The sequence below is a fragment of the Artibeus jamaicensis genome, unplaced genomic scaffold, assembly GCF_021234435.1.
Source record: "Artibeus jamaicensis isolate MK-2021 breed Jamaican fruit bat unplaced genomic scaffold, CSHL_Jam_final contig_2170, whole genome shotgun sequence".
NCBI classification, from domain to species: Eukaryota; Metazoa; Chordata; class Mammalia; order Chiroptera; family Phyllostomidae; genus Artibeus; species Artibeus jamaicensis.
The window spans coordinates 541010-566882 of record NW_026521445.1 but is presented as its reverse complement, the minus strand read 5'-3'; the positions used below and the strand labels follow the sequence as shown (position 1 = coordinate 566882).

Sequence of the window (25873 nt, the reverse complement as noted above, 5' to 3'; positions counted from 1 at the left end):
TAAAAGACTAATTTCTTTTACTTCCCTGGCCTTAGATGAACCATTTAAAAAATATATATATATATTGATCAGCTCTGCTGAGTTAGGCACTGGGGATATTCAAATTAATGAGAACTTTGGTCCAGAAAGGTGTATGAACAGTGATAAGATGATGTGGTATAAGTGCAGTAATGGAAATAGAGCAAAGTGCCAGGAGAACTTTGGGAATTCTTCACGGGATCTATGGACTCTTAACAGAGTGATTGTTTTGGAGTCATCAAAAAAAAAAAAATAGAAAGGAGGGGGTCAAAAATAAACAAATAAAGGGATAACCCCTCCTGGTAGAAACAATTAAAATGTAAAGACACGGAGTCTCTGCAGAGCTTGGTGAGATACAGGTGCCATGATGAAGGTCAAGGAACTTCAGGAACATGTATGGAAAAGGAAGACTTCAGATGACAAGCTGAGTTCTGGACTTCAGAGCAAGGATGCAGAAGACATGGGCTTGAAATCAGTCCCTGCTAATAGGAAAGCTAAATGGCCTTAAATATGTCACTTCATCTTTTCTGAGCCTTATTTTCCCCATCAGTGACACACGGGGATGATACAAACACCTGTTTTGACTGTTGCTACTACTATTGTGTGCAACAGAAATTCATTAGACTTTTTGAACAGGGATCACACACTAGGAAAACCTATTGAGAGGCAATGCAGAGTATGAATTAGAAATACAAACGTGTGGAGGAAAAATACCTCCAGTCCTGATAGAATTGGAGCTACAGAACTGACAGCTGGCACCGAGAGGAGAGAGGAGAATCAACAAGCTTGCCAGGCCAGTATTTGAGAGGAGTAGGGAAGATAGGTTTACATGCATAAAGGTATTCCCGAACAGGCAGTTACAAGAGAGCAGGCCCTCGTTTAAGGACAAGAGGAACCACTAATATTTCCTGAGTGCTTGGTGTACACCAGGGATTGATTCCAAGCCATGTGCAGTGGGTTGAACAGTGATCCCCAAAAGTATGGCCATCTCCTAACACCCAGGTCCTGTGAGACTGACCGTCTTTGGAAAAAGGCTCGGCAGTGGTAATTTGATCAAGGGTTTCGAGACAAGAGCATTGTGATGGATACAAGTGGATCCTAAAACACAAGTGTCCTTATGAGAGAAAGGCAGAGGGAGATTTAACACAGACAGAGGAGGAAGAATGCCCCCCTAGAAGAGAAGGGGACTGAAATTATTGCTGCTGCATGGCAAGCAGTGGTGCAAATCGGTCCTGCTCACGTTTTGTTGGCAAAATCTCAGACAAATGGCTACAAAAGAGGCTGTTTCTTTGGTTCTTTTTGTGTGTGTGTGTGTGGTTGAGCTGAGGCAAGAAAGGAAAAAGGAACTGATTTATGTTGAATCACAAAAGTCCCTTATCATGAGTTGCACAGGCACGCAATGGCCGTGTCAGCGAGAGCCCCTTCCCACGCCAGGCTCTCCCGCAGCCCTTTCCCCGAGTCATCTTCTGTTTTCCGACCACAAGTTCTGCCTTGAAAGTTTTCTCCTGGTTCCAAGAGAAACGACACTCTGAAAATACCTTCCTCCTCCAAATCCTCTCCTTATTTTAGCTTTATTTCTAAAAGGTGGTTTCAGAGGAAAGGAAAAGGCAGAACCACCCAACCACACAAATATACAATACTCCTCCACTGTCTCCAACTCGAAAATAAAGCGGAGATGAATGAGCTCACTTCAGAACATCCAAATATTTACTAAGAGGCAATGCTTCTCCCTGCGAAGAAGTAGAAGGAATGGTCAGGAGCACAGAATCTGAGATTGGCTACTGTGTGCTCTGGCAAAAGCAGCTTAACCTAACACCAGCCTATGAATAATTAGCTACCCCCAGGAAAGTGGTGTGTCTACAGCAGGACTGGTTTTCTTTATCAGGCTACCTTTTTTCCCAAGAGACTTGGTAATAGATTTCAAAAAAACATTGGAGGCTAGATTGATCGGGGACCATTACAAAAATGGCTGCTCTGATCCAACCTGGAAGATAAATGCACAGAGCTAGTCAGTTTCCTCTATTAAAATCTCCTTCCTGTACAAAAAAAAACAATGTGTCTGTGATTTTATGCCACAAAAATATAGGCTGTTGTGAGAGAAATATGAATTAGGTGTCTGGGGTGAGAAAGAAATTGTGTTGTGGAATCATGAAGGCATGTTAAATATTCAATGAGTGAATATAGTGTCAATAGAGAAGTCAGTGAAAGAAAATGAATCAAGATGCTATCAGAAAAATAATTTGTGAATATTTGTTTTGTGATACAGATAAGGCTTTTAAAAAATTGTTTCTTAATGTTATAAGTAATTGGGAATGCAAAACTGGTGCATCTAAAGAGAACAAACTTCAATGCTAATCAAGAGAGTATCATTGGGAAGAAAGAAGAGAAAGGACAAAGTAAATATGCAAAATTTTCTTTGAAATATTAAAGAGAAAGTCTTCAAATGTGTTTTGATAAAACAGCTCACATTAAACAATATGACTGATAATTGATACATTTTTCTGTATATTTAGGAAACATGTATAGTCAATGTGCTTTTCAGAAAGAAGAAAGAAAGAAAGAAAGAAAGAAAGAAAGAAAGAAAGAAAGAAAGAAAGAAAGAAAGAAAGAAAGAAAGAAAGAAAGAAAGAAAGAAAAAGAAAAGAGGAAGGAAGGAAGAGAGGAGGGGAGGAAGGCAGGAAAGGAGAAAGAAAATTTTACTGAAAGGATTGCATCCACCCAAAACCTCACAAACCTGCTTTTTACCCCCTTTAACCCCGAATATCATACTATACAGACTGAAAAGGCCTGAATTACAAGATTTTGAAACTTTTCCAGGAAATCTAGGGAACCATATTTTTAAATTCAATAAATTTGGTATTAAACTGTTACCAAAAGAGTAGATGTTATATTTTAACTTCCCCCAAATACAAATACACAAACTAACATTAAAGCCATGGCCCTCCAAGATTCTGCTCACAACCCACAATGCACAGTAAACTATGGTATACAGGACGACTCACCCCAAAACTGATAGACTCAAAGCTGACATACACAAAGATCTAACAGAAAGAGAAGCTCATTCGAAAAGCAAGTAACTCAATTTAGAGCCTAAGAAAACTGAACTTTGCTTAGCTGGCTTTTATTTTATCTCGTTTATTGTCCACAAGTCAATCATTGTCTTTATAAGTGACATGTCATTTAACAAATATTTATTTAGGGCTCAGGACATGAGGTTAGGGCAACAAACAAGGTCCAACCAACATCCTTTCTCTTTCAGAGTTTACAACTTGAACCAGAGGCAGGACAAGAAAGAGGAAGTTGGAATGTTTCATAACTGGAAGCACTATTAGCATCTGAGGCCTGGCATCTTGTGGGGTGAGAGTACCGTGAACATTACCACTAAAAGCCAAGAACAAATCCTAGTCAACAGTGATAACCCAAAGCACCTCTCTCTTTCTCCAAACCTCTTTGGGGGTAGGAAGTATTTTCAAAGTGCTTGGAAAAGGAAACTTTCTGTGCAAGATAAGAACTCCCCCATCTTGGAAAGTGTCTCAAATTCAAGACATCCTAAGAATTCAGAAGCGATTCTAATAGAGTTTGGCCCTCGAAGAAAGAAAGGGTTTTATTTAGTTCCAAAGTAACTCAGTATTTATCATTTCTTATTCATTCTGCCTCTTGTTTTTTATCTCAGGAATAAAAGAGAAAGGGCAAAAAGATTGACTTGCAGGCTATGAACAACTGTTCCTAGTGGGATTGGCCCAAATTCTGCTTGGAATTTATATTTGCTTTTTTGTTGTTTATTTGTAACAATTCTTACATGCTCTGGGGGGAAATGGTGCAATGGAATGATGCTTTGGAATTGAAGAAAAAATGCCAAGGTCTAGATATTTAAAATACTTTGTTGTAAATCACTTTGATTCACTTAATTCTTTTTATTATTATTATTATTATTATTATTTTAAATTGATTATGCTGTTACAGTTGTTCTATTCCCCCCTTCATTCCCCTCCACCCTGCCCCCCCATCCCCACCATTACCCCCCTTTAGTTTATGTCCATGTGTCTCAAGTCCTTTAGGTTCTATATTTCCCATGCTATTCTTGCCCCCCCATCTATTTTCTATCTACTGTCTATGCTACTTATTTTCTGTACCTTCTCCCCCATCTCCTCCTCCCACTCCCCTGTTGCTAACCCTCCTTGAGATCTTCTTGTTTCTATGTTTTTCTGTGTTTCTATGTTTCCACTCCTGATCTAGCTGTTCTTTTAGTTTGCTTTCGTTTTAGGTGTGGTTGTTAATAACTGTGAGCTTGTTGTTCTTTCACTGTTCATGTTTCTTTAACTTCTTTTTCTTAGATAAGTCCCTTTAACATTTCATATAATAAGGGCTTGGTGATGATGAACTCCTTGAATTTGATCTTATCTGAGAAGCACCTTATCTGTCCTTCCATTCTAAATGAAAGTTTTGCTGGATAGAGCAATCTTGGTTGTAGGTCTTTAGATTTCATGACTTGGAATATTTCTTTCCAGCCCCTTCTTGCCTGTAAGGTCTCTTTTAAGAAATCTGCTGACAGTCTGATGGGGACTCCTTTGTAGGTGATTCACTTAATTCTTAAGAGCTAACTATTCCAAACACTATGGAATTAGATCTAGCTTGCATCCTCTCCTCAATTTTTCCAGAGTTGGTAAGCTAAAGTCCTTCTCTCCACACACCCCTGTGGGTTGTAAACTAAATCAGGTAAGGGACTAGACATCCACATTTACACAGGTTTAATATTTATGACCACTGGTGGGCTTAGCTTCAAACACAGTTGCTACAGGCAACATTACTAATAATTCGCCCACACTTTAAACAGAATCCATACATTTTAATAGCAAGCCCACAGGAAATGGCAGCTATGAGCCAGGCACTCTTTTCATGCACTACAGTCTGTACCTACAGACAAAGAGTGGACACCCAGGGAAATTAAAGCAACCACTGTTTAAATGCTGCCACCAATATCTGTGCACCAGAGACATGGAGGAGATGCTGTTGTAATACAGACGTGGCCGGCATCAGTTCACAAATTCAATACAAATTCCATTACGAGAGAATGAGCACAGGTCAAGCTCACAATCTGTTAAAATCCATCTCAATTCAATCCTAAAATTTCCCCTATTGACTGTAACAATGGAAGCATATCAGCATATTAGCCTCATGGCAAGTGAATAATAATGCAGCAAGAGTGATATGATCAATACTGGGATGCGATAAATTAGCAACAACTGAAGATTCTCTTACGGTCTTTCAAAATAAGTTGGCTGTAAAATTCACATTAATTTTAAATTGTGAATATCTGCTTTAAATATCTACCTTTAAATATCTGCTTTACCTCAGGCAGAAGTTTCACAAATAAGATAAAAACAAGGACCACTTGGAAGGTAGTGTTCCCCTGTAGAAAAATACAAAGACTGGATAGAAGCTGCCCTTCGTCATTAAAGCCCAGAAGGAGTGAGAAGAACTGGGTTTTGTTTTTTTTTAATACTTTATTTATTTATGTTTCAAGAGAGGGGCAGGGAAGGAGAAAGAGTGGGAGAGAAATATCAATGTATGGTTGCCTCTTATGCGTCCCCTGCTGGGAACTGGCCTACAACCCAGGCATGTGCCCTGACTGGGAATCAAACCGTGATACTCTGGTTCACAGGCCCGCGCTCAATCCACTGAGCTACACCAGCCAGGGCAAGAACTGGGTTTTTGAGTGAGACAGACTTATGTTTCAATTCCACTGCCAGCTGTTTTAACTGAGACTAATCACTTAACCTCTCTGTTATCTCATCTATGAATTAATTAATAGTAGGGGTGTGCAGGCTGAAGCCAAACGCTTGGGTCAAGTGCTTGGCGAAGCCGCACTTGACTGCTCGCATCTGCAAAGCAAATCAAGCCAGCAGCTGAGGACCGCCGGAGCCCTCGGGGGCTGAGGAGGGAATGGATAACTGTGAGCTTCCTCGGAATGTGACCATAACTTTTGCAGAAGACATATTAATCGTTTAGATAGCCCGGGAACGGAACAATCTTTGCCTGCAGCCTTGAGCTCTATCTAACCAACCCCTGTAAAATAAACGCAGAGACCATGTTCAGGGTCACTGGCTCTCTATCAGAGGACAGTGCCCCACCTGGCCCCTGCTTTTCCTTAAACTGTGTTGTGTTGTGTCTTTCTTAATCTCCCGTGGCCCCCACTCAGGGACCTCCACCCTGTGCCAGTCCTGGCACAGGGAGACTGATAATACAAGACTGGAGATAGCATGTAAGTACTAGCACAGGGTAAGCACTCAGTAAATCCTAGAAATAGTGTTACTCAACAAAAAGGGCAAAAGCTACAACTCAGTTTCCAACCCTCTGTGAATCTGCCTTAATAAAAAGGAGAAAGATCACTCCCAGCTGGAGAGTGATCATATAGCTGGAATTCGCTTATGACACGGAACCTTAAAAAATTTCCCCTCCAGTCGAGGAAAAATCATCAGCCGATGGAACATCTGATCCTTAGAGTGGACATGAGAGGCGGGGAGGAGCACAGGACACTAGCAGATCTGGGGATGGATGGGGCTGTGCAGACGGCGTGGAGGTGAGAAAAAGGAACCCGAGAGGGTTATCTTACCAATTTGGTTTCCACATGGTCTTCTCGTTGCCCGAGAGCAACCTGCGAGGCTGCCACTGTGTGGTCTTTCTCTCGGGCTGGCCATGGCCAGCAGAGAGAGACAGACATGTTTTCAACACATGTGAGAGAGAAGTGCAGGGGCTGGGAGGACGAAGAGGTCAGGGAGAAGGAACTGGAGTGAGAGGCTGAAGAAAGAAGTGAGCAGCTGATCGAAAAGAAGGGGGCAGATGAGAAGAAAGACGCAAGGAGAAGAGGGGTTCGCCCCAAAGGAGAATCAGAAAATTATCTTCTGTAAAGTTGGCTCACATCTGTTTACGTGATTTCCCCCCTTTCTTCTTTTAAATTTTCTTTTACTAAGTGTCTGTTCTTTGGTTCACCTAAAAGACGAGGAAAGCTTCATGTCCTTGGAAGGAGAGGACATATCAGTGGTGGTGTCAGCAGCTCTGTCAGCTCCAAGAGAGTAAGCCTGGGGCTGGGACATGGGGGAGTGGGACAGCCACACCCCAAAACGTGTCCCTGTGACAGCAAAGCCCGTGCTCTCACGCACCCTGGACAAGCTGCCTGCGGCCTGCTGACGCCAGGGCCAGCCAGGTCTCACCCATGCCTCTTCTGCAATCCTCTCTGAAAGTCTTGTTTTTCTTTCTTTTTTTTTGGGGGGGGGGGGTATTTTTATTTTGTGAGTCTGATTATAATTTCACAATTCAACCATCATAGATGCTTATACTTTTTTTATTTCCTTTAATCAGGTAAGCCTTTAATTTCACTCCTACATTATATACATGGAGAATCTCACCGTTTTTTCAGTATTTTTTTTTGAATTATAGTTTCCATTCAGTATTATTTGTATGGATTTCAGGTGTGCATCATAGTGTTTAAATAATCATATACTTTACATGGTGCTCCCACTGATATTTCAAGTACCTACCTGGAACCGTAACTAGTTATTACAATATTATGGACTATATTCTCTCTGTGTTACATACCTGGGGCTATTTCGTGACTCCCAATCTGTAATCTGACACCCTTTACTTTGTTCACTTAGTCCTTCTCTGCCAGCCATCAGTCTATTCTCTGTATCTGAAAGTCTAGTTTCTATGTTGTTTTTTTTACTTATTTTGTTCTTTAGATTCCACATATAAATGAAATCATGTTACTTGTCTGAAAGTCTTTCCTCAGTTTTAGCCTTTTTCTGCTTTACACACTGCTTTCTGATACCCTGAATTCTTTCCTTTTTTTTTCCTTTACAGATTTTCTTTATTCCCAGAAAGAGGGGAAGGGAGGGAGAAAGAGAGGGAGAGAAACATCAATTGGCCGTGTCTCATGCATCTCCCTCCCCCCAGACTGGGGACCAGCTGGCAACCCAGGCAAGTGCCCTGACCGGGAATCAAACTGGCAACCTTTAGCTTTGCAGGACAATATCCAACCAACTGAGCTATACCAGTCAGGGCCAGAATTCTTTCCCTTAAACTCCATTTAATAGATGGCTGTAAAACCTTTTCCTGCCATAATCCCTGCTTCATAACCTTCCATAGGTCTTTTGTCCTCACCTGTCACATGAACTTGGAATTGACTAGCTTTGATCATAATGCTCAAGAGGCGAAGGCCAAAGGTGAAATATCAGAAAAAGCTTATAAATTCCTGGATCACAAACATTAGACCATGAAAAGAATCTTAACAATGGCTTAGTGTAGCCCTCTCATTTTACAGATGAGATCATTAAGGTCCAGAAAGATCAGGTTTGTGAGGGGAAAAAAAAAAAAACCACATCTGTACATGGCAACAGAATGACCTTTAATCTTGAGCAATTATTTTGAAAATACTTGCTTTTTGTTTCCAGACTGAATGCAAGAATGTGGATTACATCACATAGTCATCAGCCTCCTGAATGAGGCCAGGAAACCTCAAAGCTCTTTCAGGTCCTTGTCTTCTAATTACCAGTACTTTTCTCCCTGAAGGATTTGTCCTCAACCTTAACCCCTACGTGCATTTCTTTATTTTGTCCTAAAGAGGGAGAAACCCGTGGAAAGATCTCAGATGATAGATAGAGTGTAGAGGTGAGATGCAAGGGTCCCAGAGACAGATGGGGTTCAAGTTCTGGCTCATAGTTACTTGCTAGCACTCCTCCTTTGGGCAAATTTCTTAACCTCTCTGAGCCTAAATTTTGTAGCAGGAGAAGCAGGGGGAGCATGAGGTCCTACCTTGTAGAGTTCCTATGAGCGCTAGATGAGCAACTCTGAATCAGCCTGCTCTGTTCACCCCTTGGCCCTTATTTTTGTCCTGTGTCACAAGGCTAGACTTCCCCCTTTCTCATGGCGACTTCCTTCCTGAGTGGGACGCATGTGGTCTCCTTTCCTGACGGATCGCTCCAGCTGGAACCCCCTCAGTTCACGAGGTCACAGATGTTCTCACAATAGGGAACCTCAAAAGGGAAGAGTTGAAGCTCTCAATCCTTCCTGCTTGTAGGGTAAGTGGAGGCAGTCTGGCTTCCTCACCCAGGTCTCTGGGTAACTAAGGGAGGCAGTGTTCCTGTAGCCTCGAAGGGGCCTGATAAATAGTGTTCTCATAGTCTCGAGACTGGGTCCAATAAATGGTTCCCATCACATGAAGTGGGCTCACATGTGCAAAATTATGCTATGTTATATAATTTTCTGGCTTAAAGCCAGCTTTGTTTTGTTCTAGTATTTAAAAAGGGGCCAGGGGCTCCCTGCTGGGTGCCACACTGGGGAGCAAGGGCCACAATGTGTGCCACACAGAGACATGCAGGGGGACACGTGGCTTGCAGCCTGCATGGCTCGCCCACCCATGAATCAAGGCACTCCAGACGTCCCAACGGCTCCATGAATATTCTTCCCAAATACCATGTACTTGTCAGGCCTTGAACAGCCACAACACACTATTCCTAAAGATTTCTTGGCACCTTGTGGAAATAACCTTTCCCTGTCCCCACCCCACATACACTACCCAGCAATTGCTATGTACCGAGGGCTTAGAGGGCCGTCGTTGTCCGGCCGAACAACACCCAATTTGCCCACCAGAGTACACGTGTATTTCATGTGTTCTCTTCATCTTTATACTGTATCTTTTTTATGGCAGGAATCATAAGCATTTCATTCTGTTCTATATTCAGTCATGTACTCCTTTTGTTGATTGCAATGTAAGCATTTTCATATTGCTACATAAACAAGTATGATCGATACTGTATATTCACATTTCTGAGAAATAACTGGTTTTTCTCAGGAAAAGAAGGTCTGGTCCCAGCTGACCTGGCATCTCCAACACCAGAAACACTTTTAAATAGCAGTTAATCCTGCTGTAAAATATCCCAACATTTCTTTTCCCTGGGCACCCCCCACCCCACTGGTCATGGCATCTATTATGCCCTGAACAACTGTGCAATGTCACTTCGTTTGCTCCTCATCATCTCTTTAGGTCAGTGCTGTGCCCATTTTTTGAATAAGAAAACTGAGGAACAGTGGAGGGAAACACTCCGCACAACGGCTCTCATCCAGCAGACAACAGAGCCGGGGTTCCAAACAGGTCCGTGTGATTCTGTAACTTAGGCTCGCATCATCCTAATTTACAGAATTCCGTACCAGCGAAATATATGTCAGTTTGAAGACAACTCCTACAGCAAGTCTTAAACCTAAGGCTGTCGGAGAAAACCACAGCTAAATAAACAGTAGTTAATGTGATAAGACTAGAGTTTTTTCTGGAACAATTGCAGCAGGGGCAAAGAAATCTCACTATAGAAATGGGCTTGATTCCGAACAGAGCATGGATGGGGGGGCGGGGTTTATAGTCAAGGGTGTGAGTCAGTGGATAGAAAATTACTAAGATTACTTACCCCATTTAAAGGGCTGAAGACAGATTTCTGTCAAAACTGACCTGACAAAATTCTTGCTGCGGGCAGACCAGGGTCATCAGATACCCGCCTGGGGATGCTGGGCCATGAGGAATTTTCTCAGATATTGAGGATATCAAGGTAAGGGGCTCTCTCTAAACTGACTGAGCAAGATTCTTGGTACAAATGGGTGGTGCAGGCCCAACAGGGACAGACACCAAGATCAAGGCCTAGAGGGCTTAAAGGAACCTAATCAGAGTTTGCTCAAGGAGATAGTTTTTATTTTTTAATCCTCACCCATCCAAGATCACTTGTTTCCATTGCTTTTGGAGAGAGAGAGAGAGAGAGAGACATCAGGGTAGGAAAGAAGCATCACTGGTCGCCCCTATATGTTGTACCTCTATCAATGTGCTGTTCAGCTTAAATTTGCACAATGTCATGTGTCAAATATATTACAGTAAAAATAAAATACATTTTTCAAACTAAAAAAAAAAGATAGGCAATGGATGTATGCATGTGCGTGTGTGTGTATTGAGAGGTATATGTGTCTATATTTAGAGTTATAAATATACATATTGTAAACATCTACATGAGGAATGAGATGTAAATGTACACATATATCCCCCAGGATTAAAAATCATCTGAAAATACCAGAGACTCTATGCCTGATAGTTTGAAGTGACAAGTGCTTTCCCAGTCATAGCATTAGAAGTACTTGAACTCTGTACCCCTTCCCTGGGCAGTCGTGGCAGAGACCCTGTTTACTCAGGAATCTATTGTTCTTGAGAAAACAGGCTTCTCAGCAGCAGGGGGACTTTTCAGAGCTGGCTGCAGACTCTGGAGCAGTGGGGTGTCTTACAGAGGAGGCTGCCTGGAGTACCTTATCCAGAAACCCACCTGGCATCTGGTCATAAGCTGTTGAGTTAGTTTAGAGGACTCAGGGAACCGAGGCCTCTGTACCTGGAGAGCGTGAGCAGTAACAACAGGCAGCTGGTGTTGGAGGTTCCACCAGGGCACCTCGCCTTGCTCCCACTTACAATACCACGCTTCTCCCTGGCATCAGCCCTGGCTCTTGTTTCTTGCCTTTGCTTTCCGTGATGAGGCTTAATTCTAGCATCTGGGCCCACCCTTGTGGTTCCCAAGCACCGACTCTCATTTTGACCGGCTCCCTCCAGGACCTTTGTCCCCAGATCCTCCTTGGCCCATCCCCAGCACCCATGGGCCCCCAACCTGCCCTCCTCCCACCAACCTCACCTTCCACTTACTATTTCCCTGCTCACATGCCTGCCCACATCTCTAATAAGTGCCTCACTCAGTCCAGCCATTCATGCTGGGTCACATGCTATGTGACCACCAGAGAGCCGCCAAGCCCCAAGCCAAGGCCTGGCAGAGCTAAGGATCAATCCTCTTTAAAAATGCTTCTTTCAAAAATTACAATAGGCAAAATAGAAAAGCAACCCAAGTGCCCATCAATAGATGAGTGGATAGAGAGGGTACGGTATATACATACAGTGGGACATGACTCAGCCATAAAAAAGGATAAAATCTTATCATTTGCAACAGCATCAATGAACCTGGAGGGTATGATGCTAAGTGAAATAAGCCAGCGAGAGAAAGACAAATGCCATATGATTTCACTTATATTGGGAATCTAAAGAGCAAAATGAACAAACAAAATTGAAACAGGCTCACAGATTCAGACAACAGATGGTTGAAGTGAGGAGGGAGGTTGGGGGACCGAATGAAGAATGTGAAGGGATGGAGAAGTACATGTTGGTAGTTACAGAACAGTCACAGGGATGTGCGGTACCGCACAGGCAACAGCACCAATGGTGCTCTGAGAATTGTGCATGCCGCCGGGGGCACCGGGACACCAGGGGAACGTCTATGTGAAGTGTATGGTCGTCTAACCTCTGCTGTCCACACAGAACTAGCAGAGAATAGAACTGAATGCTAACTGTAACGACAAAGGTTTTAAAAAATATGGAGGAAGTCCCGCCGACAGCCTTTGTCAGAGTCAAAGAGGATTTTCATCTCAACAGCAAGCTCTGTAAATCCCAATCCATCCAGCTCTGGTTTTTAACAGTTTCAGATTTAAAACTACTTCACGGGGATCTGATGTAAAATAGCTGCCCCATACAAGGAACCTAATAAATATTTGTTCTTTTCCCACACATTATATGTAAGAAATGCCATACCTCTTGTTAAATAAATAAACTCATACCTTTCTTCGTTTAATGATTGAGTTCTCAGTCTTGTCAATTTGAGTACATTTCATAGTTTTACTGAATATACTTTTGCTTTTTAACATGTTAGGTAGTGTGGTTCGGTGCCACAAATGTTTGGGTTCTTTTTTATGAGACCAAACCAAAAAAATTTTTTTGTATTCTTATCAGGACATAATGGATGCAACAAACACATGAAGCAAAGCCACCAAAAGGAAACATGCAAATGTATATATCCAATGTGTTACCCAGACCTCCCAAGGACATTGCCATTGTTGGTATCCTTTCTGTGGCTTCTGGAAGCAATTCTAAAGAAGAAACTTTTTTTTTTTAAGATTTTATTTATTTATCTTTAGAGGAGAAGGGAAGGAGAGAGGGAGAGAAACATCAATGTTTGGTTGCCTTTCATGCGTCCCCTGCTGGGAACTGGCCTGCAGGGAACTGGCCTGCAACCCAGGCATGTGCCCTGACTGGGAATCGAACTGCGATTGTCTGGTTCGGGGGCCCGCGCTCAATCCACTGAGCTACACCAGCCAGGGCTTAAAGAAGAAACTTTTTAAGGAATATAAAACAAGCGTGGAGGGGCTAGCAGTTAGAGTCAGTGCTCCGAGAGGCTGAAGAGACGGGTAGGAGGCTTTGGCAAGAACTGTAAAGCTCTGACAAACTGCAGCAGTTCCACGCACGTGAAACAAACTGCAAGCACACTCAGTGTGCTACACCTCGAGTGTGCTCTACCTCATGTATACCTCTGATGGGCCCAGGGTACAGTGCTTCCCTCCAAACCATCTCAGATTCATAGCGCAACACATGTGACCTTCTGTCAACCAGCAGAGCCAGGAAAATAGCCCTGACCTTTACATCCAGTGGCCTCTGCCCTCACCAAAGTCAACGTGGAGCTGAAAGCAGACCAGCTCTACGCCAAACAGGTAACAAGCTTTCGACACATGTCCCGCCTTCTCACGCCTTCCCACATTCCATGTGTCTGTCAGAGAGAGAGATCTATGCTTGTTCTTAAAAACTATTTATCGTTTCCAACAATAAAAGACGGACTTGTAAATGATATATTTGTTTACTGGAATATTTACAACCTTTAAAATATGTAATGATATGGCCATATTTTCAACCTGCTGCCACTCGAACCCACAAGAAACGTTCATATTTTTGAAGTGGTAAAACCATGACTCTCACACAGATACAAAATATACTCTTGTCAAAGCCTTTTATTTAAGTCATTATTGATTACTAAGGGAACGAGGCAAGTGTTTTGCAAGCAGACAAGAAGCATGTGCATTTGCGATAGTTTTCCAGTTCTCTGTAAGTTGCGGAGTGGAAATGCACCCAATTAAAGCGTGTCCCTATAGCAGTGATTTCTCTCCTTTTCATTCTCAGCTCCCAAAGCTGACGTTTGACACATTTTTACCTAGTCCTCTCCCCCACCCCCAGATTAAGCACTAAAGAATAAAATCTTGTAGAGAAGAACTGAACTTTGGAGAGGCACACACCACTGCAATAGTGTAACATTTTTTCCACCCCTAAAGAACCAACCCTTGCCACCCGTCGGAAGACTGAGAGTCCTCGCCCTACAAGACAGATGTCCCCAGAGGTTCCAATATTCCACTGCAAGGATGTCTAGTAATCTCTTTACAATGTCGCTTTTTAAAACCACTCTACATATTAAATTACATATTATATATGGGGTGGGCAAAAGGAGGTTTCCGGTTGTGAGTATATGAAACAATTTATTTCTGTATTATTATTTATCAATCATTGTGTTATTTTCTATACAAAAAAGTAGGTGTAAACCTACTTTCACCCGCTCCTGTATATCACATGTGTATATCATACATACACATTAGATATATACATATATGACATATATAGGGGTTTCAAGGGTAGGTGATACAGGGTCTGCACACTATAAATAGCCCGCATGTGCTACAAATAGACCACATGTGCCATTTGCGGACCATCTCGCCAGTCGGCCATGCTGCACAGCAGAGCCAAGGGGTCAACAGAGAACGCAAGGCCAGGGAGTCTCAAATATTTACTGCTTTTCTGTTTACAGGGAAAGTTGGTCAACCTCTCTGGTTTATACCAAATGGTTGATAGTAATTATCTCTGGTTATAATACAGGATTTTGCTTTCAAAATATCTATATTTCTTATCAATGTTTCCCTAATTGATGGGCAAAAACTTAAAATTTATTTATGGCACATCAATTGTGTGCAAAAAACTTCAGGGGTGAAAGAATAAGATATAGTTCCCGCCTCTTACAAAACTTCTAATCTAAAGTTGCCAAGGTAAAGTGGTGTGTTTGCTAAAGGAAGGTCGTTCCAGACTTTCATTGACGGAAGGGAAAAATAGAAGCAGATAGGGACAGCTAGTGGGGGAGCAGGTTGTATTAGTAAACATGAGCTGGTCAATGTCAATTTTTAGGCCAAATGTTGACCCCCAGAGCCTTAAATGTTAAAGGGAAAGCAGATTTAATAGTTCACTGTGATTAAAGTTTTACTTCAAGTCATTATAAAAATAAACAGAAAGAATGTGCTTGCTATAAATTTCTAGAGAACATTATACTTTCTCCCCATTTGGATTTTGTATTCACTGAGGTTATAAAACTCGAAGTTATCCTAAAAGCCACTGTGAGAAGACAGCGTGATATGTCAGGACTTAAGCTGCTGGTTCACACATATCTCTCTCTTACAGTTTCAAGCTACTGTAACTTAGAGCAAGTCAAGATTATGTGCAGCATGCTGTTATGTTCACTCTTTCCAGCTCCCAGAACACACTTCCCCAGGGGACCTTAACTGAATGATAATATCTCAGCTCCCTTAGACGCTGTTCTTTATGATGCAGGCAAATGATTTTTCTCATTGCCCAGCTCTAAGAATTTGAGAGCAGGGACCTTCCAATCCAGTGTGTGATCAGACACAAGTTTCACCTAATTGCATGATAAATAGGTAAATAAATTAGTGACTCTTGGGGGAGGGATAAAAAAATTTTTGGTTCAAACTTCTGTAGGAAGTCACTATAATATTGCTAACGTCACACCCAAATTAATTCAACAACCACTGGAACACCCAACATTTTAGCCTTTGCCAATCTGTTGTCACGATGCACTAACGTGTGTGAGTCAGCTGTGTGATGCGTCACCAGTAACCTGTCACTGATAAAGGTTAAAGTCCTGAAGTTTGCAAATTACTTACTTTTTCCAGGAATGACAACTGATTCAAGGTGATCTCCACAATAACCACTCTCATTCATTCATCTGCTTTCTAATACATGTTACTAAACGAGGACAGAAGACATCAAGGCCAATGGTATGGGCAGTCCCATAGGAAGCTTCAGCATGTGAACAATATCTGTCATTCGTACCATGGTATAAAAATGGGGTTCACGCCTGTAGCCAAATGGAATCATGGGAAAGAGAAAAAAGAGGAGGAGGAGAAAAAGGAGGAGGGAGGGGAACGTGGAGGAGGATTGAGGGCAGTGGTAAAGGAAGAGTAGAAAAACACTGTCAGGAATGAGAAAGAAGAAGGGAAACTCAAAGGAAATAAAGAAAGAACAATTGGAAAATGGTAGAAACTGGTGTAACGGAGCAAACCCTGGAAAAAGAGGGCGTGGTGGGCAGGCTCAATTGCTGCTGAGAAATTAACATTGGTGACATGAGGCAATTAAATGTCCCTAGAAACTTCAGTAAGGGCAGAAGGCTGACATTAAATCCTGGGTCGAAGACAGAGCTAAAGGAGAAGAAATAGGAAGAGCATCCGTAGACTCTTCTTTACTGAAGCTTGGCCTCACTGGGAAAAAAAAAGAGCGTGGTAGCGAGAGGGGCGTGAGGCAGAAGGAGGCACTTTCAGGGATCGGAGAGAGCCAAGCATGTGTATGGGCTGCAAACAGTAAAGAGGAACAAGTGGAAAGTATCAGATAGAGTGGAAATCATCAACAGAGCAAGGTTCTATTCCCTGAAAGGACAGAGGGGTAGAATCAGAGGACTGGTCTTGCACAGGAAAAGGCACACTCTTCCTCATAAACTGGGGCAGGAGGGAAGGGTGAGTGTATGTGGAGGTCAACGTGTTGTGGACAGAAAGGCAATGGGGCTCACACTCTACAGACCTGCTCTCCCCTTCCAGGAGGGTCACAGTCATCAGCTGAGTGGGAAGGGGTCGGGGTGGAACATGGGTGGTTGGTGTTCCAAGTGGGAGAGAAGGGTGAGCCGGAAAAGGTGACGTCATTGCTCCAGGGAGAACCACCTGGGGCTCTGACTGAGAGGAGAGAGCCAGAAAGAAGAGAATAGGCTCTCAGGCATGGCCTTAGGGAATGCACACATTTCCCAGAAGAGAGGACGGAGCAACCAGCAAAGACATTGGACAGAGGAAGGCCGCAGGAGTGGGAAGAAGCTGTGCTGCCACAGAAGCCATGATGAGGAACACTTCACATGATCAACGGACTCCAAAACTACAAGGAGCCCTTGACGATGAGTATGGGGAAAATCCACTAGACACCGCAGCAGGAACATCATTCATTAACCGCTAAGGGCTTTTCTACAATGGTGAAGATTACATCGGATTTCATGTAGTTGAAGAAAGTTATGGGGGTACTTTTACCTTTTCGAGAATTTTAGAAATTAACAAAGTCTTAGATGGTTCAAGATGGCAGTTCGAGGGATGGTAGTGTTAGGTTGTTTTTATATGAGAGGAAACTAATGTGTATGTGTATGTCTGTGTGTGAATATATGTTCATTTATGATATGTTAGGGACCACTGTCAATCAACAACAGAACCACCTTGTGAGATCATTGTAGAAATTAAATGGAAGTGCTTTATGAACTGAAAAGGACCACATTCATATTATGTGTTGTTATTTTCATTATACACCAATTCTCATTTTTCGAACATAAGAAACATGATTCTTACATTGCCTGCCATTTAAAATTCCACTAGTGTTTCATGGGAACGCAGCCATGAATCAATAAACCTTGTCTTCAGCATTCTCTTCTCTCAGCCACTAAAATTCTTGACAGCTCTGGAAGATGAATTCCCCAGACAAACTGAAACCAGCAGTTGCCCTCTCAGAAGTAGAATAGCGTAAAATGGAAAAATTATGTTAAGCTGACTTCTGTGGTCCTCATATACCTGCAAGTTATGTGGACAAAATACAGACTGGTGTGAATTTGCTTTTTCTCTCTGCTTTGGGATCTGTGGTTAATTTAGTGAAACTCATATTTCTGACACAGAAGACCCAGGTAAGGCTTAGTTCAGGTTATAAACATGAGCTTTCATCACACACTGACAGCAGGAAAAACTCCATCTGGAAAACTTCATTATCAGGAGAAAACAGTGTGTTTTGCTTTGGGCTCTTTGCCTTCAGGTTTTCATCACATTTTAAAAACCACCAAGGAGCTAAAAAGTTTGCAGTTAATAGCCAGTAAAGTAATTAAATTGTATATAGGCCAAAATAAATACAGTGCATTCATTAGTAAGATTGCATTACACTCTATGACTTTGTCCAAATATTTCTGAGAGCAGAGTTTCAATCTCTTGATATGAAATCAGTGGGCCTTTGGAACAGAGCAATCGTTTTGTTTTGCTTTGGTCTTATGTATTTGGGAGCAAGTGATTGAACCCATCTGAATCTTAATTTCTTAATGGAGATGATTAGAATTATCTTTATAACTGGACATTCACACCCTTATTGTACCCAATAGGCAATGGACATTTCATTCTTGTCTTCATAGAGCTTTGGACATTCAGAGGCAATGCTACTAAAATGGCATTTCCATGTCTTAAGCATTGAAAAACTTGGGCACACAGAGCTCAGCAATGGGCATGAAATCAGGAGCCCAGGGAAAGTATGAAATTATGATCCAAGTCACCAAAAAGTGACGCAGAATACACAACAGACAAGAGGCTGTGAAGGCAGGGCCCACATGAAGTGAGAAGATTGAAATGTTATTTCAATACATTTGTCATCACCTGGAACATGCACTGTGTTTTGTAAAGTCTAGAAGGATTTTCCTAAATACTTAAAAATAAATGGAAATAGTTCATGTCTCTCCATTCCTTCTCATACAAATTAATATATAGGTGGTTAAGTCTGCATTTGAGAAACCACAAATAAAAATGACTTTTTTCAAAGGTAACTTTATATACGCCTCTATTCACTTAAGCAAGGCAGCCTCAAAGTGGGAGATTTATATACAACTGTCAAACGTAACACTTGGCTATCACGTTTCCTCATATCTCGTGAATTTCCTGGGCCGTCACCTAAAAATCGAGTCTGAGTGAGAAGACGCCTCGTAACGAGAAGGACAATTCTTCATGGCAGTCTGACCCAAGGGTCACACTGGAAGCCAGTCTTCCAAGACTCCCTTGCTACACGCGACTCTGCTGAAGAAGTGAATAATGCAGGGCTCTGCTGGAGGAGGGGTGAGTCACGGGCAACACCGCCCCAGGCATTATCGTCAAGGTGAATGCATGTCATGAGAAAGGGCCACAGAGCCCTAAAATAGTCTGCACCTGTCACATAGTACCCGAAATAATTACCCAAGAAAGAGCTCTTTCTAAAGGGACAAATTACCCCATCAACATAAAATGACAGTCATGAGATTGTTCGGTAATGTCTTTTCAAAAAAATTTCCTGGTGATCACCCTGACATGAATATTATAAATTAAAATTAGAGCAGCTAAAGAAAGCCAAGAATTGTTTTCTAAAGTCTCTTCCCAGTTCAGTCCACGTTTGAAGTCACTCCCACTGAAGGACTGCAGTAGGCGCTGGTTGAGAGCATCCATGGGAAACTAGCACCAGGTAAATGAAAAAGCAAGTCCTAAAAGAGACCCAAAGGACTGAAGGCTTCTTGTGGGGGGAGGCCACAGTCCAGGTTCTCATGCCTGCAGGGAAGACAGGCCCTGACATGGAGAACACGAGGGGATGACCCAACACAGGACTTGACACACAGCTCTCCATCAAGAACACTGAAGTTCGCCTGGCTTCTAAGTTTTCCCAAGTTGCCTTAACAAATTACCACAAAAATAAGTGGCTGAAAACAGGAAATTGGTTAGCTCACAGATCTACCAGCTAGAAGTCTGGAATCAAGGCGTGAGCAGGGCTGGTTCCTTCTGGAGGCTCTGAGGAAGGCCTCTCTCCTGGCTTCTGGCGGTGGCCAGCAGTCCCCCGTGTTCCTTGGAGTGCAGATGTGCCACTCCAGGCTCTGCCTCCACTGTCACACGGTGTTCTCTCCCTGCCTGTGTCTGCGTCCCAGTGTCCCTCTTCTTATGAGGGCACAGGTCCGTGGATTAGGTTCCACCTTAACTCACCCTGACCTCATCTTAACTTGTTTACATCTGAAAAGAAAACCCACTATTTCTAAATAAGATTGCATTTGCACTTACTGCAGGTAAGGACTAGAACATATATCTTTGGGGGTTACACAACGCAACCCACACACCGGGTCTTTCAGAAGCAACCAGGCCACCTATCACTGGCATGATCTGGGACCTTGTGGCACAATGGGACGAAAACATTGTGAAAGCTCAAAGCAGCCTTAGAAACCACTGAAACCAATGACCTCACTTTATAGATGATTAACAGATCTTCCCAGAGCAGTAATTGCAATCAAACCCGGGGTACAATCAATTGTGCAGCAGGAGGCAGTAAAAACTGTTATTGATAAAAAGTGCTAAGCAGTGTGGATGACTCACTTTCCTTACACACAGGACAGACTCAAGGCTGTGTTCATCATCATCTCACTCAAATTGACTCGCATTTCTTGTGTAGCAGAGAGGGAGGGCTAGGTGGGGAGAGATACACCTAGCAGCTCTGGAGGTTGTCTGTTACACTCAACCCATCTTACCTCTGCCTCCAAAGAGGTAGGTCAAGCATGACAATGACATTCAGGCATGCACTCCTGTAAGAAGAAGGTTAAAGACCTCCATTCTGCAGAGCTGCTTTGCCGAGCAAATATGGGGTGATATTCCTGTGCTTGTCCCACTTGCTAGGCTGGGAATTGTGGTAGAGAATTTCAAGAGAAAATTTCGTCCCACCTCTTCAGCTGTCTTTGTTTATTGTTTCCCCTTTCTTAGCTGTAGCAATCTTTGAGGCTGTTCTAAAAAGCAGAAAATACAGGGGAAGCAATAGAAAGAAGGGTTTGAGGGAAATATGCAAATAGCAAAGTAGACTGTAACTTCGAACCAGAAGGCTTAGCCAGGGTAGGCTGCAATGGAGAGAAAACACACAAGAGACAGAACCAAAGGAAAAATTTTCTCATGCTCCACTGAAGACCTGCCTAGACACAAGATGACTGTCCTCAGTTCTCTCTCTTCCAGAAGGAGGAAAAGAAAGACATGTGTATGTCATAAATAGAAGGAGAGAGGATAAGAAAGACATAAGCAAACATTGGGTGTCTATGGTAGGCCGGGAAACATTCTAGACACGTAAGATTGTATCACATTTTCTCTTTACAACCTAAAGCATTAGGCGTTATCCCCATTTTACAGGTGGCAAAATCGAGGACTTGTGTATCTGAGTACTTAGCCCATTGTCACCCTGCGAGTCCCTAATGGAGCTGTGATGAAATCAAGGACTCTGATCCAAGGCAGCTCTTTCCAAGAAGAAAAATGGGAAGAAAGAAGATCAAAGACCTCATTTCAGGCTGTTTCTTGGAATCAAAATATTCACATGCTTTTGGATATAAAAATCTTCTGAAGGAGAGTAAAAAATAGGATAGATAAAAAAATATTATGTGGGTGCTGCTTTTGATTAATGTCTTGAATCTCTGTAAAGAAGATGACAGTATAGAGATATTTAAAAAAGCATCTTTGGATTAGTTTAATGGGAGATGGGAGGCTGAAAAACCACCTGGGACTTCACGGACATTCAATGCTAAACAATTATAAAGTAATAGACCATAACTAGGTAAAAGATGCAGTCTTTATTTTTACATTTCCTTTTCTCCATCTGAAGATCAAGGCTACCGAGCCCTGATCCCACCTGTGGATAGGGTCTGAGCCCTCAGCCAGCCAGGGCTATGATGCTGTATTGTGGTGTGCTACAAGGCTTTATTAGCACAAATTAGCTTATATGTGGCACGAGATAAAAAAAAAAAAGGTTGAAACTCACTGGTTTAGACAAATGTATAATGACATGTATCTGTCATTGACATAGTATCATCCAGAGTAATTTCACTGCCCTAAAAATCCTCCGTGCTTCACTTATTCACCACTTTCCCTGGGGACCACAGATCGATTTTCCGTGTCAGTTTTGCCTATTTTAGACTGTCATATAGTTGGAATCAAACAGCCTTTTCTGATTGGTCTCTTTCAGGTAGTAATATGTGTTTAAGTTCCCTCCATGCCTTTTCATGGCTTCATATCTCATTCCATAAGTCTAGTCAACTTATCTTTTCACCTACTGAAGGACAACTGGGTACTTCCAAAGATGCTACGAACGGTGCTATAAACATTCCTGTACAGGTTTTGGGTGGAAATAGTCCTCAGTTCCTTTGGGTAGATACCAAAGAGTGTGATTGCTGGAGCACAGGCTAAGAGTATGTTTAGTTTTGTGATGAACTGTCAGACTGTCTTTCAAAGTGGCCGCACCATTTTGCATTCCCACCAGCAATGAATGGGATTTCCTGTTGCCCCACATTCTTGTTAGCATTGGTTGTTATCAATATTCCTGGTTTGGAGCATTCTAAAAGGTATGTATAGCAGTGTCTCATTGTTGTATTAATTTGCATGTCCTTGATGATATATGTGAAACATCTTTTTATACTCTTATTTGCCATCTGTGTTCATCTTGTTTGGTGAGATGTCAATCTTTGGTCCATTTTTAAGTTGGGCTTCTTGTTGTTGAGTTTAACAGTCCTTCAGGAACCTTTTAGGGCATACATAACAGGAGTGGCTTTAGCCAAGTAAAACCTCAAATGGATACAAGCCGATAAAACTTTGAGGACAAGTGGAGCTTAAGGGGGTGTGGTCCAACGGGGCGCCCCTCCTGGGACCTGGAGCTCCTCTCCACCACGCAGGGCAGAGCAGACCTGGGACCTGGAGAGGAAAGGGAAAGAGAAACCAGGAGGGAACTGAAGAGCTGGCGGGAGCCCCCGGGAGTGGGAGGAGGAAGCCGGGAGAAGAGCAGGCAGGATCGCAGGAGCGGAGGCTGAGAAGGAAGAGACTGACGCTGCGGGACAGCCAGGTCAGCAGGCGGCCTGCCCACCACCCCCGTCCCCGCTTCCGGAGACGCCTCCGCCCCCTTCCGGGTCCCGCCCGAGCGTGGGCGTGGGCGGTGCCATCCGGCGTCTACTAGTGCGGACTCCGGGTGTAGGGGAATCACTGAGCTCCGACCTTGCCAGCCAGCAGGTGAGCAGCCCAGGCTCCCCTTCAGCTCCGCGCCGCTCCCTCCGACTCTGCCGGTCCGCAGCCCCACCGCCTGTACCGGGTGCCGTGACTCCTTGCCTCGACCTCCGCCTGCGGCCTGCGCCCTGCACTGGGTTCTCCTGCTCCCCCACCGACCCAGAGAAGTGTTCGGGGAGAACCATGGCTAACGATTCCCCGGCCCGCAAAGGAACGCTGAGGCAGAAGAAAGTGCACGAGGTGGAAGGCCACAAGTTCACCGCCCATGTCTTCAGGCAGCCCACCTTCTGCAGCCAGTGCGGGGACTTCATCTGGGGGATCGGCAAACAAGGCTACCGGTGCCAAGGGTGCCATTTTGCGGTTCATAAGAGGTGCCACGAGTCGGTCACTGCTCCTTGTGGGGGTGCGGATGAGCGACCTGGCACTGGTGACCCCAGTGCCAGGGGCAAGCACACGTTCAAAACCCGCACTTACCGAAGGCCCACCTTCTGTGATCACTGTGGCTCAATGCTGTATGGGATGATTCGTCAAGGGAAGAAATGTGACGCCTGCCATATGAACGTGCACAAGCAGTGTGAGATGAATGTCCCTAACCCCTGTAAGATAGCCCACATGGGGTAGAGGGGCCAGATCTACCTGAAGGCCGAGGTCACCGATGACAGGCTTGCAGATATCCAAGCTACAAATGGCAGAGTAATTTTTCTTCTGCTTAAGATGATGTCAAGACCCTGGATTCTTCAGTCATCCATCCACTTTGACTTCAGTGATTGCTGCAATGAAGAAGCCTTCTTAAAATGGGCTTTGGAATGCCAGTATCCCTGGGCCTCTCAAGATTGTCCAATTAGCATATAGGGACATGGACATTGAGCAGATCATTCTCTTGCAGGATTTTAATTGCTTCTAATTATAGGATTATCATTTAAGCATAAGATTAATTGCTTTGAAATTATTGCAAAGAACTTTATCTTCTTCTGGAAAGTAAGTGCCTTGGCCGAGTGAGGAATCTCTTACAGAAGCTTGCAAATGATTTTTTTTAATCACTTCCGTGGAAACTTTCTTTTAATTCTTAGATGGGGGGAGAGATGTTAAAGGGGTCAGGATGGAAGTGGAAACCAAGAGCAGATACCTTTTGCTTCCCCGCCATAAGGTTGGAACACTTGAGCATTCAATGTTCAATTGAATCATTTTGGTTCACCAATGGAAAATGTCTTCAAATTAAAAAAAGAAAAAAGTTCTTTATCATTTTGGATGTCAGTTCTTTATCTTTTGAAAATGTTTTCTTCCAGTCTGTGGCTTGTCTTTTCAGTCTCTTGATTTTCTTTTCTTCTTCCTCCTCTTCCTCCTCCTCCTCATTATAGCATATAGGAGAAGTATAATATAAAATTATAAACTTTTTTCCAAAATAAATTTTGGCAAATTGAATAGTGTAACAAAAGATCCATTTCTAATAAAAGGTGAAATAGAAAACACAACATATTGTCTAATGAGTTTAATTGCTGTAATTTCAGGGAGGAAGGGAGGGCTATCAAATTACCTGGGAAAAGAGGAGGGTAGAGAAATCTTGAGGGGTTTTAAATATAGGATTTTAGGAGGGGGTCTCAGGGGAGGATCTCAATGGAATATCCATCAGCTTTCCAGGTATATCTTTTCAGGGTTACAGTCTCTACTGATTGTCTATTCTCCAGCCCCCTAAGGCAGGCTGGGGGATGGTGTTTACCCCATGACTAGAGACAAGCCAGGGGAAGAAAGGTCTGGGGGTGTGTGAACATCATGACCACCCATATGAAAGGTCAGGGGGTCTAAAAAACGTGACCAGTGATACGCTAGGGGACTAAAGGTCACCCTAGGGGCAAAGTCCTACCCTACAATACTTGTTTCCCAGGTTTGCTAGGTGCCCTGGGCTTTCCACCCTAGTGACATTCCATACCTGGCCTATCGTTCCCACTCTAATTGTGTAGGTCTAACTGCCTACTATGTGATCCCTTGGTAATCTTTGAGAGATAGGCAAGTTGATATTATGTGAATAATAAAAAGGAGAATGACTTCTTCAAATCGGGTTATTCGGTACTTGACAAAGATTTATAGGGTTCTTCTGACGTATTTGCTTGAATTTCAACTCAGCTATAGAAGGTAAATATTGCCATTTGAAATTCATGTAACAGCATTTCATAAATATTGTAAATAATTTAGCACCTTGTATTAACAAAGATTTGTATAGGACTATTATTTTGGAATCTTGGAGTCTTTCTAAATGCTCTCTAAATTTGCTGTAAAAAAAACAAAACAAGAAACAAAAACATTAGGTTAATAACAAGAGTCCTAGGTTCAAATATAGTCCTGGGTCCTTGGCTATAACAAGCTGAATGTCTTCAGGCAAATAATTCAGCCTCTCAAAGCTTTACTCTCCTTATTCATAAAATTGCCAGGTAGGAACAGATACTCTCTAATGTCATGTGCAATTTAAAAATTCCCTGAGTTGTAGATTAGGATAAACATCACCACCTTTGTTCTTCTGGGATAGATTTTAGGACTTGCCTGAAGTCACATATTTGGAATTTGAAGCAAACAAACAAAAATTCCACTCACCTGACTCAGACTGGAGCATTCACCTCAGTGAATTCCAAACTTCTCAAATCAAAATGCCATAGAATTTCCCTTTATATAAAAATATTGAAAATAAAGACAGCTAATGAAAAATAAACTCTACCATTCTTAGCAAGCTGTTGCTACCTGATAACACTTTTTTTTAAAAAGTTTTCATCTCTTTCAGGCAAAATGATGCCTCTACAAGCTTGGTAGAAGCAGAGATCAAAAGATTTCCAAAGGG

General features: G+C 42.8%; 1 protein-coding gene across 1 annotated transcript; it reads left to right on the top strand.

Moving 5' to 3' along the window:
- Positions 1 to 6500: 6500 nt before the first annotated feature.
- Positions 6501 to 24288, top strand: LOC128626329 (protein kinase C, eye isozyme-like). Its single transcript, XM_053658294.1, has 2 exons — positions 6501 to 6598; positions 22782 to 24288. The coding sequence occupies exons 1-2, from the start codon at positions 6501 to 6503 to the stop codon at positions 23665 to 23667; spliced, it is 984 nt and encodes a 327-aa protein (XP_053514269.1). The 3' UTR covers positions 23668 to 24288.
- The last annotated feature ends 1585 nt before the right edge of the window (positions 24289 to 25873 follow it).